At 30.6% G+C, this 17,632-nt stretch overlaps 1 protein-coding gene across 1 annotated transcript in view; it reads left to right on the forward strand.

Moving 5' to 3' along the window:
• Window positions 1-2,350: 2,350 nt before the first annotated feature.
• The window catches only part of LOC134710554 (extracellular signal-regulated kinase 7-like), a 36,145-nt gene continuing 20,863 nt past the window's right edge, over window positions 2,351-17,632 (forward strand). Inside the window, exons 1-3 of the mRNA XM_063570925.1 lie at window positions 2,351-2,472; window positions 12,836-12,976; window positions 15,021-15,116. Of these exons, the coding sequence (XP_063426995.1) occupies window positions 2,401-2,472; window positions 12,836-12,976; window positions 15,021-15,116 (309 nt within the window). The 5' untranslated portion in view covers window positions 2,351-2,400. The remainder of the gene's footprint in view (window positions 2,473-12,835; window positions 12,977-15,020; window positions 15,117-17,632) is intronic.

Below are 17,632 nucleotides of genomic sequence, written 5' to 3' on the forward strand. Positions count from 1 at the left end.
TACCTGTTTGAACATCTCGCGAGAGTTCATATTTGCATATTGTTTTTAAGAATTCTATTACAACAAAGCAGATTACATCATCTAAAAATTGCGTTACGAAATCGGACACAAAAATCACGCCACTGTTCTTACATCTGCTACATAAATACTTATAGTTCTCGGCATTTTCTTCTCACTATTCTCATTGGTCGATGTTATTTGTTATTTGAAAGCAAAAGTTACGAATTTGCCGGTGACGATTATCTATAAATCAGTCAGCGTTATGCTCTTCGGAAGCAAAAAGTAACGCGAGAAACGACACAAAAATACGGTTGTAGAATCTTTGAAATTCGTATATTTTAATTTTTTTCTAGGGAAGAGTAGCATACACTTGTATGTTGATGAAAATAATGGCATCTTTAGATGTAGTTGCAACTTTTCTTACAGTAATTCACATTTTATCACTTTACTATAGTTATAGGAAACGGAGCCCAATATCAAATTATGGTCCATATACTGATTGTTGTAATAATTGTCTTTGATAGATTAATACAAGAAGATTTATTAACTAGTTAGCTTGGAATGAAAAAACCTGATGGCGTTTGAATCGTAAAACATAAAAGGATTTATAAGTTTGTTTATTATTATACTATATAAATTGATAGACTAGAATAATAAAAATAAGATAAATCGTTGTATTCCAGTACTATGCAAACTAAAGGAAAATAATTATTAGGTTGCTGAAATACAAATATTCAACAAATTTTTCAACAAACTTTTTACATACTCTGTTCAAATGATAAACATTATGCAACTAGACAACAATAATAAAAAAAATCAAATAAGGTGAACATGAATCAGGGTGAACTGAACCTGGATTCATTATTTGAGAAATGTATTATTAGTAAACAAGTGTAACCTTTTTAACTAACTTCTAATTGCTAATTATTTTACAATGTGGTACCTTTTAATAGAACTTTAATTCCTTTGCACATCATCACTGGAGTTACTTATATATAATTTTCTGTGTTATTTGTAAGGTAAAATGTTGCAGAATAACAGTGTTCTGACCACTGCAGAACATGAATGCTTCATTTCTAGCTGTAGAAAAGTTTCCCTTAGCCTTAGGTCTTATTTTATGCATGTACCTAATAAAGGTCACCAGGTCACTTTTAATCAAAGTAGAAAATGTATATGCTATTGTCTGATCTTATTCTCAATTTTAAACATTTTAAGGTAAATATATGGAATACCCACCAAATTAAGATGGAAATATAGTTGATATGCATGTGAAAAATACAGAAAATTGAACAAAAACAAAAAAAGAATACTTGTTTATGTAACATACGTGTGGATGTTAGAATTAGAGGATGTGGTATGATTGCCAATGAGAACTCTTCAATAAAGACCACATGATGAAGATATATTTACCACAATAAAACTATACAGCCTTCAACAAAACTCAAAACACATAGCAAGCTACATGTATGAAAGCCCAAGAATGACAGATGCAAAACAATTCAAACAAAGACTAATGGCACGACTTAAGTACAAAACAGTAAACCAAAAAAAATATGATATACAGCAACTTACAACAATCAACGTACGTGCTGTTGACATTGGACATGAATATACAGAATGTTTTGGGGTTAAAATATTTGCTGCCACAAGAAAAAAATCAATGCATTAGAGACAAGATATGAATTTGAAGTCATTTATTTAGTTTTCTTCTCTTTTATAGGTCTAATGGACAGATACGGTCAGTAAAACCACCTAGAATACATCTGTCATCTTACCTGACTGGCGGTTTAAAGAAATTATACAGCCATTTAAAGAATGACTGCCTTAGTCTTCCAGTGTACAGTTAGTCAATCTAGTATTTTACAGTAAAATATGTTTTTTTTATAAATGAACATTTATATTATTGAAAAAAGGAAATGGAATGAATTGTATTAAATTATTCATTTTCCTTTCAAATTTATCCTTGTAGCACTCTAATTATTCAGAATTTGCAGGAAGAGCATTTAATTGCTGATATATTTTCAAAGTTTTCTCTAAAACTGCTAAGCCAAGTTTATATTTTTATCACCAAAACAATATGATAGTCATGACCCTACAGCAAACACCGAACTTCAGGCTCCTGACTTTTGGACAGGCACAATAAGAATGTGGTAGAATAAAATATGTTTGAGGGTGCCAACCCTGATTATATAATATAGGGAAATATCTTTTACTTCTAATAGTGCTGAACTTAAAATGTTCATAAAATGTGTAAGGAAATATTAATATATATTTTATTAGCCATATCTTTTATCTGCTTAGATGTTTCAAATGTAAATAATGTAAATAAATGATTCTTTTCCAGGGAAAGGTCAATTTACAAACGATGAAGGTCACTTTTACATTAGTGGATCCTGTGTTATGGCCTCTAGATATAGGATAATAGATCTAATAAGTGAGAAAGGCCAGTCAGGTGTGTTGTTAAAGGCAGAGGTAAGAATCATCCAAACCTGTCCAAAACAGGGGAGATAATTTAGAATATTCAAACAAATGAAATTGAGGCCGATTCATCTAGGCATAGAATATGATACCAAGAAAATGAGATAACCACATGCAATTTTAGAGCTTTTATTTACATTTTATTTTTACTGTACAAAAAAAGTTAATTGACACCCTTTCATACTTGATTATAAGTGCCTTCCAATTGGACTCCTATTAGTTTTTATAGAACAATCACAAACCTAAAAAATAATAAAAGTTGAAAGACGAAATAACTGACCATTAAGCTAGCTGGGTTCACTCACTTTTCATTTGCTACCAGAATATGCATGACATTTTTGCACTGGATGTTTATCTGAGACTAAAGATGGTCAATCAATAAACTAATGGGTGTTACACCCCATTCTTGCATCCTTTATCAAGTTAAAACTTTTTGTTAAGGAAGTTTATTATGAAGTTGTGGTCATATCAACTTGAAACTTGGTGCACATGTTCTATATGATATAACCTTTTTTTTTATATATCAAATTAGGATTTTGACCCAGATCAAGTCATTCACTAAACATGCACATGTGATTGTGCAAGTGGGTCATGGTGTCCTGTTTACACATATTTTTGTTATCTTCCTAAATGCTTGTGTATTGATATGAGATTATTTTTTCAATGTTATGAGTGCAGTTCAATGACCAATAGAAATGGCCGACCATGTGAGGGATGTATATCCAGTCAAGGTCGTTAAAAACTTCCATTTGTACCAATAACAATGGCTGACTGCCAGGGATGTATATCCAGTCATTGTCGTTAAAAACTTCCATTTGTACCAATAGCAAATGGCCTATAATGTAATGCTAAAAAATGCTTTTAAATGAACAATAAATAAAAATGGATAAATAAATGGAATAAAGTAGTAAAATCTGTATAGAATGATTAAACTAGAAACTTCAAGTGTAATAATCAAACTAGATTTGACAGGAAATTACACATGATAGTCATGTGCTTTTCAGGAAAGCTTATGCAGAGGGTGGGAACCAGTTTAAATGTACTAAGAATCTAAAGAAATATAAATAAATGATAATACTTCTATTGTTGATAAATTTGGTATCTTTTATTTTGAGAGAGTTTATCAATACACATTATTACGAAAGTTTTACATAAATTTGTTTTGGCCATTTCACTACCTTATATATTTTTTTTTACACCGCACACAAATATTTAGTGTTGGAACATGTATTTAAAATCTGTTGAGTATACATCACTAAGACAACCTTCCTAAGGCACAAAAAACATAAAACATTTATCTTTATTTCAACTTTTGTCATTTAATCTTTCATAAGGGGAGATAACTGTATCCATTCAATGTCCTGTTTTTTTTCTGACAATGTCAAAATGATAAGATCTAATAACAGGACACAAAAATTTGATGTTACAGGATTGTCAATTATCTTTCCGGGTTCTTTCCAGGCACTTCAGCTTCCTCCACTTATACTAATTAATTATTGACCACTAAGAAATATCCAATAGAGCTGGAAGTGGCATTAAAGACCAATCAATCAATATATAAAATGAAACTTAAGATGAATAATTATAATTATGGTCAACTTGTCCGTTCTATTTGCAAAGACATTTAAAGTTATAACCTTAAATTGATCCTCTGTTGATTTGTCCTAATGTTGTTGGGTTGCTGCCTCATTTTGATATACTACATTTTTATTGGTTACAGAAGTTTTTTTGGAATTTAAGACTAATCTCATTGTTTTAGACCGCAAAATTACCGATTAAAGTCATGTTCATCTATTTAATTATATTTTTACTTGCTTGTAATTAGATCTTGTCTTGTATTTACATGGCATTGTTTCATTTAATATTGATTGCACTTATTTACTTTTATATACTCTTTATCCAGGTGCACAATGACATAGACATCACACTCTGTGACAGAGATGTTGCAATGTATTTAAAAATAGGTACATTTGAAGAAAGAATACATTTCAATGCAACAAAGAAAACCTAAATAGAATGGCCGTTTTCATTAAGATTGTTAAAAAAAGGATGAGATTAAATCTTATTTAAATAGACTAGATTAACCTTCCATGTCACGGTGACAGTAGCCCCAGGGGTAACATTATGAGTTGTTGTACTTATTAAATTTAAAGCTTAAACTGTTATTTTTAAATGTTTAAATGTATTTATCTGATCTGTGACATTGCCAAAGGTGATAGTCTAATGTCCTATGATGCACATTTATATTATTACGATGTGTTAAAGATGAATATTGCGTTGACATTTATGTTCCTACTGTGCATGGTGTCACACCTGAGTAGTTTTTGTGGTTAATTAGTGACAAATTTTGAAAATTAACCACAGACTTTTTTATGTGTGTTTAATGTAAAAAAGATGATACAGATTTAGGACATGATGTAAAGTTTATCTTTATCGAAGAGGTCATGACCAATTTTGTTAAAATATGATTCATGGGTATGAGTAGACCTGGGTGGGGGTAAGCTTGCTTACTATTTCTGGTAGTGTGTAATGCAAAATTTTGCTTGAAAGCTTTGTGGTGTAAACATCTTATTGAAAAAAAAAATCTTAAAGCAAAAACTATTTTTGGTAAACGATTTTGTATTGAACATTATTTCTTTCTAAACTTTTTTAAGCTTTTCATCACTTCTAATTGTTACTTTAAAAAATAATTGTGAAATGGATTTGGCAAATCAGGGACTGTACACACTGATACTTCCTAAGAAGCGTCTGTACCCACAGTTAGGACCCAGCTTTGTATCTTAAACCAAAAATCATCTGAAAATATGTGCCCAAAAAAATACCCATGTTTGCAATTACATGACCAGTTCAGTGGCAAATCCAGAACTTTTCATAAGGGCGGGCCTGCTGACACTGACCTAAAAGGGGGGTTCAGTCATGCTTCAGTGATTCCCTTTATAATCAACCAAATTTTCCCCATGAATGGTCAGCATGCATATATATATATATACATGTAGGCTAATTTTGGTGCCATGTTCATTATAGAACCCTGTTGAAGCTAAAGGAAAAGTCTATTTACAACTTTTCTTCTAAATTAATTACTGTCAATTTAGAAATTGCTGTTATGTGTTTATTATTTTGAAAAATGCAACATGGTTATAATTGCATTTTGATTTTTTTTATATGTATTTAACAGGATTTTTCTCAATATTGCAAAAATAAAAATCGCATTTTAGTCTGAAATGACAAAATTGCTTTAATAAATGCAAGCAATAATTTCTGAATTTACAGTAGTTAATTTAGATCATTCTTGGAAGTGATAAATAGGAAAGGGTGCAAAGAATAATCCTTTATTATATTCTAATTTTTTTAATGTTTAAAAAAACATAGTTCTGACTGACTGGCCTAAACTTGGAATAGTCAATTTATGTATGGCTTCCAGAATTTTTTGTTAATTCTTGTCTTATATCACTTACCAAAAGTTATGAAACTATAAAATTCCAATGCTGACACTGCATTTTTAATAGTTTACAAAGTTTGACATGAAAGATGTTATCATGACCTAAATTTGATTAAATAATTGCATAATTTTGGAATAATATTCTGGAACCATTTGTCATGAAACCTAAGATTTGAATGCCTATATCTAATTTTATTAACTGTATTTTGATACTTAGAATACTTTGAAATAAAAATCTTTACTATTTTATATTTCATAATATTAAAAATAATATTAATTTTATAATAATTTAAAATTTGAAGATTCTTTAAAAATCTTTATTAAGGAACATATGAAATCTCTCCATTCTATGATTAATTATTAAAATGATTTGATAAATTAATACTTATTTTATAATAATTTATTTTAATTTTTTTTTAAACATTTTAAATCTTTCCATTCTAAGAGTGATTATTATGATAAAACTCATGTGCGGTTTATGATGACAACTTTTACATAAAATTGTACCGAATGAACCCCATAATCATTCATCATCTTGAGATGAAAAATAATAAAATAAAACTTTTTTGACATTCATGCCAAGTTTTCTGCGGTGAGGTTGAAATATATATTTTTGTAATTAATTCTTTGTCATGTTTGTGCACATGCATGTCAACAAACAATATATCTGCTTAAAATAGATCATCTAGTTTTGTAGTTGGGTGTCATGTCAGAAGTAGGTCAGTGTGACCTGTTTTTCATGCTTCTATGACTAAAATTACATATGATCTGACACTAGGTTTTGCCGAGAGTTGTCTCCCATTTTAAGATGCAATGTCATTTCGATTGTAAAGTAAAATTTTAATATTCCTTCAAATTATTTTTTTTCAAATTCAGAAAATTTTGTAAGTTCTATTATGAAATTTTTACATGATTTTCTCTTTTTCCTGAACTGTTGATTATTTTTATTGAATCAACAGTGATCTGGAAGGTTTTTTTCACTATGGGCCCAGGGCCCCTCAAAAATAAATTCAATGGGCCATTTTGAAAAATAATGGGCCATGTTGTCAAATGAGTGGGCCATTTGAATTGACTTCTGTAAAAAAATAAAAAGTATCAGTATTTTTTCATGTTTTGGAAAAGAGGTGTTGGTACTTACCTTTATGATTTTAAATAATATCATGGATATTGTTCCTGTGATTCTGTAATTTCAATGAATATACAATAACTTATTCCAAAACGGACAATATTTAAGATAACCTTTATTTACAATGTTTAAACTGTTACTGTTGACTTGGTTTGTTCATGTTTATGTTTTTTTTTTAACATTAAATTTGGGTCTTTGTCGATACCATACTCATTCCAGACGTTTCGTATTAGAGGACATTCAAGGAACGTCCTCTGCACTTCTTGTATTATTATTATTACTTCATCACGATGACAAGAATAACAGTAGAGAGTACCATTAATTGATAGAACAAAACAATAATTCGCTGAAGTCATGTTTACAAAATGTCAAAACGAGCCAAAGACCAAAAAATGACAAGGACATGCAGTTAAGCGCTTTTTATGGAGACAAAAACTATATTCATAAAAAGGCTTCAGGGGTTTTCAATCGAAATAATAGCAAGCTAAACTAAATTAAAAGATTATAATTAGAGTAACATCTCGTCTGAAATAGCCAAATTTCACAAATGTAAAGTTGTTTATAAAAAATTATATCATGAATGATGGTTAATTACGTTTTTTGGGTTATCAGTTAAAACGCATGGTTCTATTATTACCATAGGAAAACACCCGAGACGTTAAACCGCATGGTTCTATTACCATAGGAAAACACTTGAGACGTCCTAAAAATATATAGGTGCTCCTATGATTGGAGGAACATTATGCAGTTGTGTACACACACATGGCGGCACGGAACAAGATCGGAAATCTATTTGACGATATCTAAACGTTTCGAAACAATGTGAAAAATATCGTGCGCCACGTGGGCCCTTACATTTGCCACTCTATGCGCCATTCCTGGTGAATATGCGCTATAGGCGCAGGGCGCACGTCCTTCCCGATCACTGAATCAAAGTGTAGTTTGTTTGATCTCAGTTCTTTGTAATTAAAAATTTGATTATGACATCAAATTCCTTGCTTTCTTTTAAATAAAAAAAGGGCTACCATGCCTGAAGACATAGAAAGAACACATCTTTTTGCAAATTATTTGAAATTTTTTAGAGAAACAGATTCCACCATCAAATCTTCTGCTATAGGATATATATCCACTTTTAACTTTTGAATATTGACCTGTCTAGAGTAAATGAATATCTTATCACACTCCATACAGTGGTAGAATGTATATTTATAATTATCCTCGTATATATTTTGATCAAAAAATTATTCAATGGTCTTCTATTCACAAAGAGGTGAAGATTCCCAATTATGCATTTTAAGTATAAACAAAATATTAAGTTGAAGGAAAGGGAAATAACTCTTGAATTATGAAAAATAGGAACGTTCAATCTTTTTTTGTTGTTTCATAGCAATCCTACATTTCAGTTTTATCTTGTGTTCATTTATGTACACTGAAGCCAAAAGTTTTTGTAAAGGTAGCAACAACTTCATCAAATCTCCATGAAATTATACCAATTAAATTTTGAACAGAAGCTTTTTCATGATCAAGATTGAAGAAATAGCATCTGAATGTTTCCATCCAGAAAACTATTTTTCATTAATTCACAATTATTGGTACCCATAAAAATGAATAGATTAACAGTTACAAGCTTAGAGTTCTGAAGGTGACTATTGCAACACAAAAATCCTGCATCTACATAACAATTCCTGTTTTCTGACCCTTTATAATTATCCATTGATCCTCTTTGCATAATCTACCTTATTCAAATTACAGTTTTATTTGTTTTTTGTTCTAGATATGCCTGAAATATTTGCCACTGGAAGTTAAGCAGACTGTCATAAATCTATTAATTTTATTCATGCAATGTAAGTTTTTAGAAGACTCATATAATTTTAAAAAAAAACCTAATTTTATGATGGAAAAATTTCAAAAGTTTTCCTGCGTAAATAATTAAGGATAGGTATGTTGTTAAATTTTATCTGTCCAAGTCTTATCTCAAGACTATACTTTGACTGAACTTTTGAAATTTTAGCACAATTTTATGACAGAAATCGAGGAGATCGTACAAATATTAAGACCTTGGCTTGTACAATAAAATGCCTTTCGGCACGTTCCGTTTCAAAGGTTCTGTTTATAGTTTTGACTCTTTCGCAATCATTAAGCCAGTAAGGTGAATGTCTTGTTTTAAAGCTGCAGTCCATTCTTAAAAAGAATTATTATAAAAAAGCTTAAGATATAATAATAATAGCCTAATTAGGTTATGTTACTTTATGATTCAAAATATACTTAATCCTTTACTATAATACGGATTAAAGATCATGACCAGGAGCCACAGCGTTTCTTATCAAAGTTTAACAACCTTGTGATCACATTAAAGGATAAGTATTGGTAATTTTCTCTGTGTGTAGGCATTCAACCACAAATTACTTGTGTATTATTATTTATTTAGTTTATTTTGAGTAGAGCTTAGTAATGTAACAAAACAAAGTCAGTGTCCTCAATAAAAAATTAAATCAGGCCACATAAGATATTAAGCTTTCAGATTCTGTTTCCTGCTTCTCAAAAAATATTTATAAAATGCGGGGGCAGTTTTAAAAAAACCAACTATTTTTATTTAAAATCTCTTTACGAAAATAAGGATAAGAATAAGAACAATGTTCACCCTGACATGTATACACAAAACAATACATTGTGATTTGTAACAGAAACACTTTTTTTTTTATATTGAAATAAAATTTTAAAGATTGATTCATATAGATATTATCATAGAGCTATCAGTACATATATTTCTTCTGTTTACATGCAAATCATGTACATTTAATTCCAGTCAGGACCAGAACTATAAAATCATTACAATAATCCTATATTAATAAATTTATGTTTCTGAAATTGAAAGAAAGAGTCAAGAAACGGATGATTTGAGAATTAGATCAAATATTTCATAAAGCCTAACCAAATGAAGTGCATTATGACTGTATAATTATTTTTATTATGATAAGAGATTAGTGTATTATAAAAGCTTGTCAATGAGATGGAAGAATTTTTTCATAATGGAAAAGAATGTTATTTTTTTCCAGCTCAAACGAATTCTGATAGGATAAACAAGACATTACCATATTATTTCCATTATATCGTCACACAACTTGTTATGATAATGTATTTTAGGGAGATTGACAGCTTTTAACCAAAAGTATGTTACATTGACCTTATTGGTACACTTAATGCTTCAATGACCAAGGTTAGGTAGTATTTATGGTTGAGTGGAGTACAAGATATGAGGTTTCTGATCTACAGGCATGAACATTTGAACTAATTTAGGAAGCATGGTGAAATGCTTGACCAAGAAATTAAAAATTACCACTCATAAATGGTCTGAATATTTTATAGTGATTGGGGTTTCTGGTGGTTTGTTCATCCATCCATTGGTTTGTCTCTCTCTATCCATTCTTTTGTTCTTGCATCCCATTCAGTAACCACTTTTCCAGCTAAACGCTGTATCAGAATATGATGAAACTTTTTGAAAATCGTCACCATACAATATCAAATGGGATTGTGCTTATTTTATTCTGCTCTTTGACCTAAATTATTTTGTGGGTTTAAGCAAATCATGGAATTAACCATTGCTTATCTGGGATGTACTGTACCCATTTTGGATTTGAAACTTTTCCTGAATCTTATATAAGAATTAATTGTGCTCCTACTATTTTGGTTTTATACCTCTGTCAATGACAGATGTATTATTAGCTCACCTGGCCTAAAAGGCCATGTGAGCTTTTCTCATCACTTGGCGTCCGTCGTCGTCGTCGACGTCATCGTCGTCGTCGTCGTCGACGTCATCGTCGTCGTCTGTCGTTGTTAACAATTTTTCAAACATCTTCTCCTCTGAAACTACTGAATGGATTTGAATGAAACTTAGCATGATTGTTCCTTAGAGTATCCTGCACAAAGTGTGTGCTTCAATTTTTGATCAGTCAAAAAACATGGCCGCCGAGGTAAAAATGTTCATTAGGTCAAGATCTTTCAGCTCTGAAATTTTCAGATGAATCAAAGAAACCATTGTTGGGTTGCTGCCACTTAATTGGTAATTTTAAGGAAATTTTGCAGTTTTTGGTCATTATCTTGAATATTATTAAAGATAGAGATAAACAGTAAACAGCAATAATGTTCAGCAAAGTAAGATTTACAAATAAGTTAATATGACCAAAATTGTCAATTGACCCCTTAAGGGGTTATTGTCCTTTAATGACAATTTTTCACAATTTGTTCATCATATTTGCTAACTTTAAAAAATCTTCTCCTCTGAAACTACTGAATGGATTTGGATGAAACTTAGCATGATTGTTCCTTAGATTATCCTGCTCAAAGTGTGTGCTTCGATTTTTGATCCGTCAAAAAACATGGCTGCTGTTACTTAAAATAGAACATAGGGGTCAAATGCAGTTTTTGGCTTATATCTCAAAAACGAAAGCATTTAGAGCAAATCTGACATGAGGTAAAAATGTTCATTAGGTCAATATCTATCAGCCCTGAAATTTTCAGATGAATCAAATAACCCATTGTTGGGTTGCTGCCACTTAATTGGTAATTTTAAGGAAATTTTGCAGTTTTTTGTCATTATCTTGAATATTATTATAGATACAGATAAACTGTTAATGGCAAAAATGTTAAGCAAAGTAAGATCTACAAACAAGTCAATTTGACCAAAATTGTCAATTGACCTCTTACGGAGTTATTGCCCTTTAAAGACTTACTTTAAAAAATCTTCTCCTTTGAAACTGCTGTATCAATTTCAGCCAAACTTAGGCTAAATGAGTTTCAGAGTTTCAGAGTATCTAGTGTAAATTTTATATTTCATTTCCTTGTATGTCAAGAAACATAGCTCCTATGGCTAAAATAGAACATAGGAGAAAATGATTTTTTTTGGCTTTTGAAGAAAATAGGACGATTCAAAAAACATTTAAATTAATTGAAAAGCCAAAATAATCATTGATGAGAGATTAAACCAAAAAATTCAGGTGAGCGATTCAGGCTCTTGAGAGCCTCTTGTTGGTATATCAATGTGCATCTGTCCTTCAGTCTGTCATTACTTGGTACAATTACTCAAAAACTTCAACCAATTCTCATATGACAATACAACATAAGAATTGACCGCAGAAAGGTCCAAATCAATTTTTTATTTTTTGTATTTGTCAATTCAGAATTTCAGGACTTGACCCAAGGATTTGAGGCAATTTTTCATAAATTGTGTCCTGGCTCCAGAATTCATAAATTACTAAACTTTAAACTCTAAACTTTAAATTATTGTGAGGATTGATGAATGGAAGCTCTTTTGATTTTTGTCTCACCTTTGATGAAAGTCCCAGTATGTGAGACTGTCTAGCAGCAGCGGTGAGGTCAAACTATTTGTAAAAAGCATTATATTGCAGAAGGCAGAAGACTGGAATGAATGCTTCATACCTTGTATGCCGATGCCTTGTGTAACAAAATGATTGTTCACATGATTAATATCAAAAGGGAGCTTGTCATCATAAATTAAACAGTTTAAAAATTTAGAAAAATCAGAATAGTAAACTTGAGTGATGAGATTTGGTTCAAGTTGTCAAGCTTATGAATATTAAAAGTCCCATAACTCTGGATCATTACAGCTGAAAACTATCTAAAATTAAAAGGGTGTCTTGTCCTCACACAACCAGACTTTACATAAAATAAATGAGCATAAGAAATATCCTAAATACTCATTGCTGATTTTACAGTACACAAAACTTTTATTCTTCAATTAAACTTATTACTATCAATATTGATTTCTTTTGCAGGATATGTTTAGAGAAGATACAATAGTAGTAATAAAAGTTCTCCACACATCGTTTTCACAGCTAGGCATTCAGGAAACTCTCTGCTTACAACAACTAAGAACTGTAGATCCTGATAATATATCACATACACTCAGACTTTTGGTAAGTTTGTAGACTCTAATAAAATTTAGAAACATCTCAAAAAATACGTCTAGAACACCTGAGTTAAGTCCCAGTTTTTGATTGGGTTCTTGTCACTCTGTGTCCTAATTAAATTTTGCAATTTCCGAAGCAATGAATATACTTTTCCGTCTATTTTTTATGTCTATGGAAAGTAAATATAAGGTATTTTATAATTCATGTCAGGGTTTTATGCGAATTGATATATTTTTATAATATATTACATCAACTTTTAAGTTAATTTACAAGCACCAAGTCCAAATAAGATACAAATGTCAATGCTTAAAAATTTGCCGCAATCTTTTTGATTGTTATAAATTGGAAAATGTGCATGTTTAACCCACCACTTACTGTATGTGCCTGTCCCAAGTCAGGAGCCTTTGATTCTGTTTCTGTATATAATAATTGTTGTTTTTATGTTTTGATCTTTGTTAATCATTGGCAATGAATCATACCCCATCTTATTTTTATATTTATACAAAAAAAAATATATGGTGAGTTAGTCTTCAAACGAACTTCCTCATGTCAAATTTGGCTGACGTGTTACATGAAGATACCTTTTCTTTTCTATAATGAGTTGTTGCATAACTCTATAATTAAAACTTATAAAGTGGCAAGTTATATTTGGCAGTAAACTGAAAAATTGATGCTTTGCATTCCAAAGAAATCTTTTAAAGCGTAGTGTTATATTTGGCAGTAAACTGAAAATCTTTTTAAGTATAGTGTTGTAGTTTGCAATAAAAACAAAAATTGATTATTAGCATACCAAAGAAAATCTTTTAAAGTATAGCGTATAGTCGGCTATTAAATGAAAAATTGATGCTAAGCATACCATTAATTGGTAATTTTTGCTCTTTATTTAAAAGCTTTAAACAGGCAAAAGACATGCAGATGGTTATAGCATGCACATCTTCCTTTTATCCTAAAAATCACTTCCTAGAATTATTTAACATCACACGGTTCAGTACAGTTCAGAATAATTAAAGTTGATTAAATAGATCAGGAACAATTAACTTTGCATAGTGAAAAAACTACATACGTTTAAAGTGTAATGTTACAAGCTTTACTTTAATCTTCATTTTTTTTGACGAATGGATCTGCTAAATGTAAAGATAGGCTTTTTAAAATTTTATTATTTGAGAAAATGTGTAATACACAAAATCATGTATATTTGATGTGTGGAATTATTTTAAGATGGACACATCTGTCTGGCACATTTTAACTGACCTTGACCTCGTTTTCATGGTTCATTTGTCAACTGTAAAGTTTAGAAGATAGGTCTGTTTCTCAGATACCATACAAGGTACTGGTATGATTTTAATATGTTTTACTCATGTAGATCAGGACTTAGGGTCCTTCATTTGAATATTGCTGCTTTATGAAGTTATTCTTCTATAACTTAGGAACCATTCAACCAATCCTTTACAAATTTTGATATTGCCTCTCTTGACAAAATGAAAGTAAAGTTTGACATTAATTTTTTTCACTTATGCTTTTCAGGAGTTAAAATCTCTAATTTATTTAACATGTCTCTAGTAAATGTAAGAATATCTAGACTAGTTTGCTGTTATTTTGACAGTCTTTTGTATAATTTTTTACAGTAAATTGCTTGCACAATTTAACTGCAAAATGGATGATGAATACTTTATAATTGAAAATATCAAAGCAACTTTGATGTAAATTGTAAATTAACTTCACTTTTATGAAACAAAATTAAAATATAATAAATTTAATTTTCTTTACTTATGTCACAAAATTATTTTGTTAAATTTCATCAAAGATATTTTTGTAAATATAGCTCTTTCATGCAGTGTAATACATCTCCTTAGGGGACTAATTACCCCGCTGCTATATTTCCCCATAAGATCAAACATTTGAAAAACATGCATATTTAGAAGATAAAAGTGCAAATACTTGATGACTTTATGATAAAATCTTTTAATTATGGTGATGATGTAATTAATTCATATTTCGGAAAACCATGTAATTATTTCATGGTTGTGTTTTTTTATTGTTTTATTTGCAGAATATTTTCACATTTGATGATCATTATTGCATGGTATTTGAAGCTTTATATCCAGAACCGATCAATCGGATATTTCATCAAATTTCTAGAGATAAGGTAAAAAAAAATATATTATATCATATTCAAGCTATTATGATTCAATAATGTGAACAAAAAATGTATTTTCTATCTTCATTTTGAAAACAGACTCCATTTGGTTCATTTTTCAAAAAGAAGGGTTGTTGCAAAAAAAAGGGATCAGTTGAGTCATAGAATTTTAGATGATTAATAGGATTTTTTCTTAAATGGCAGGATTTATGAATTGTCATGAAAAACGAAATTGAAATGTACAAGCAAATTGACCAAAAAGAAAGATCTATTCCTCAAAACTGTTTTCGCATTTTCTCCAGGCTTAAAAATAAGTGCTACCTGAAATCTGTTACCGTGCATCATAAGAACATGTTTTATCCTTGGATTGGTTGAATATTTTTCAGGATCATCACTCAAGAAATGTCTGTTTATCAAAGTCTTATCATTTCTTGATATTAAACATCAAATCTGTGTATGAAATTTCCTTTGCATTTATGTCAAGAACTATTAATCCGAGCATTCTAAAATTTTGATTATCAGTTCAAGTGAGATTGCTTTGCCATGTGATGTTTTTTTTCATTTATTGCTGATTTACTTCCTGGTTTCCAAAATCTCAAAACAGCGGTATCACTGGTAAGCAATGGTTCACAATTTTAATTATTTTTGATAGTAAGACCTCGATCTTGATGTGAAGCAGCTATTTATTTATACAGTGAGAGTTTCTCACTGCATTGAAGACCCATTGGTGGCCTTCGGCTGTTGCCTGCTCTATGGTCGGGTTGTTATCTTTTTGACACATTCACCATTTCCATTCTCAATTTTCTTTAGGTTTTCTTTTACCGCCAATGTTTACAGAAGTTTGTACAATAATTCCTCTCACAGGAAAGTTGAAAAATATTAATTCAAGGCATAGGTGAAAGGTCAAGGTCTCCTGATATTACTAAGATAAAAAATTGTTGGCATTATAGAGATTTCACAACTAAAATCTAATTCTCACTTATTTTCAACAAGATCCTTCTTAAGATTAACTTATCATGTATATAATACAAAATCATAGATCAGAGGTCAAGATGGCACTATGAACAGGGGTCATAAGGGATCCTGAAACTTATCCCTGTAGAGATTATTAGTAGTTGCTATAGAGGTCATTACTTAGATATAAGAAGATGCAGTATGAGTGCCAATGAAACAACTCTCCATCCAACTTACAATTTGTAAAAGTAAAAAAAATGGCTAGGGCCTAAATTAAAATATTGTTTGTTTGCCCTTTTCCGACCCTATGTTTTGAAACAGGGTAGGTAGGTAGGTAAAATATTTTATTTTTTTCCCCAAAAAAATAACTTGGCTCGGTATATAATTTGTCATGGGTAGGCAGGTAGGTATAATATTTTATTTTATAGATACAAACTCTGCATAATGTCATTTGTGTCCGTTTTGTTTTTGTAAATAAGTTTTCTGGGACTATTAGTTTAAAAAAAAAAATATCACGTAGAATGTGAAGCTAATTCATATGCACTATTATTTTGTTTTCAAATATCAAAAGATAGAGCTGTGCCGCATATCTTCAACGTTTATATGCCTGGAACTTTGAAGAGTTTGAACTTGCATTTATATTCTGTACTATGTACCTTGTATGCTTGCATTAAGATTTTCTGTAAGAGATAACTTTGTACTGATAAGATATGTCCGGGCAGACATACATTACTAATAGAAAAAGTCCCTATAGTGTTAAAAACATCGTGCGTGCCTTTTAATCAATAAAAATGTTACAAGACTCAAAACTCTGACAATTGTCACATATTTTACATCGCATTTATAAATTATCTGTATGGACAACTTGGCGATTTTACTGCCAGATATTCTCCACTTTACAGGGTTTTGTCACTTTTGATTCATATCAGATATAAATAATACACCTTATCGCTATTTGACCGTCATTACCAGGTTCCCGTAAAATTTTGATGTCATTAAACAAAATATCTGACGCAACAATGGAAAAGTGATTGTTGTATGCGTCAACTCGTCAAGCGGCGGGCCAACCCGGCCGAGTAGGCTAATAGCGATAAGGTGTATATATATAGCGGCATTATTAACATAATCATCCTGATCAGCGGATCACAAAAGGCCATCCCTACATAGAATACAACGTCCGTTTAAAAATTAGTTTGTACACACCTTGATAATTTTGTATCAAACAAACTTTTTTGTAAATGAACCCTGCTCTTTAAGTATAAAGGTACAGAGTAGCGCATGTCAGATCATGATTTCAGGAAGCGTTCACATGCTGAACATCTATTTCAAACAAATGCTTTGAAACTTCAAATGCAAGTGTTCATGTCAAACGCTCAGGTGATACCAAACGGACTGGACCTTATACGTTAAAGATAGAACCCGAGAATTCCGGATAAAATAGTTTTGAGCGGGAAATACAAATATAAGATTTTTGGTAGGAACGAAAAAATAAAATAAAATAAAATCTTGCTGGTAAATACAAATAAAAGATTTTCAGGTGCAACGAATCTATAGGGTCAGTCGGTAAAGGG

The sequence above is a fragment of the Mytilus trossulus genome, chromosome 3 (assembly GCF_036588685.1).
Source record: "Mytilus trossulus isolate FHL-02 chromosome 3, PNRI_Mtr1.1.1.hap1, whole genome shotgun sequence".
NCBI lineage: Eukaryota > Metazoa > Mollusca > Bivalvia > Mytilida > Mytilidae > Mytilus > Mytilus trossulus.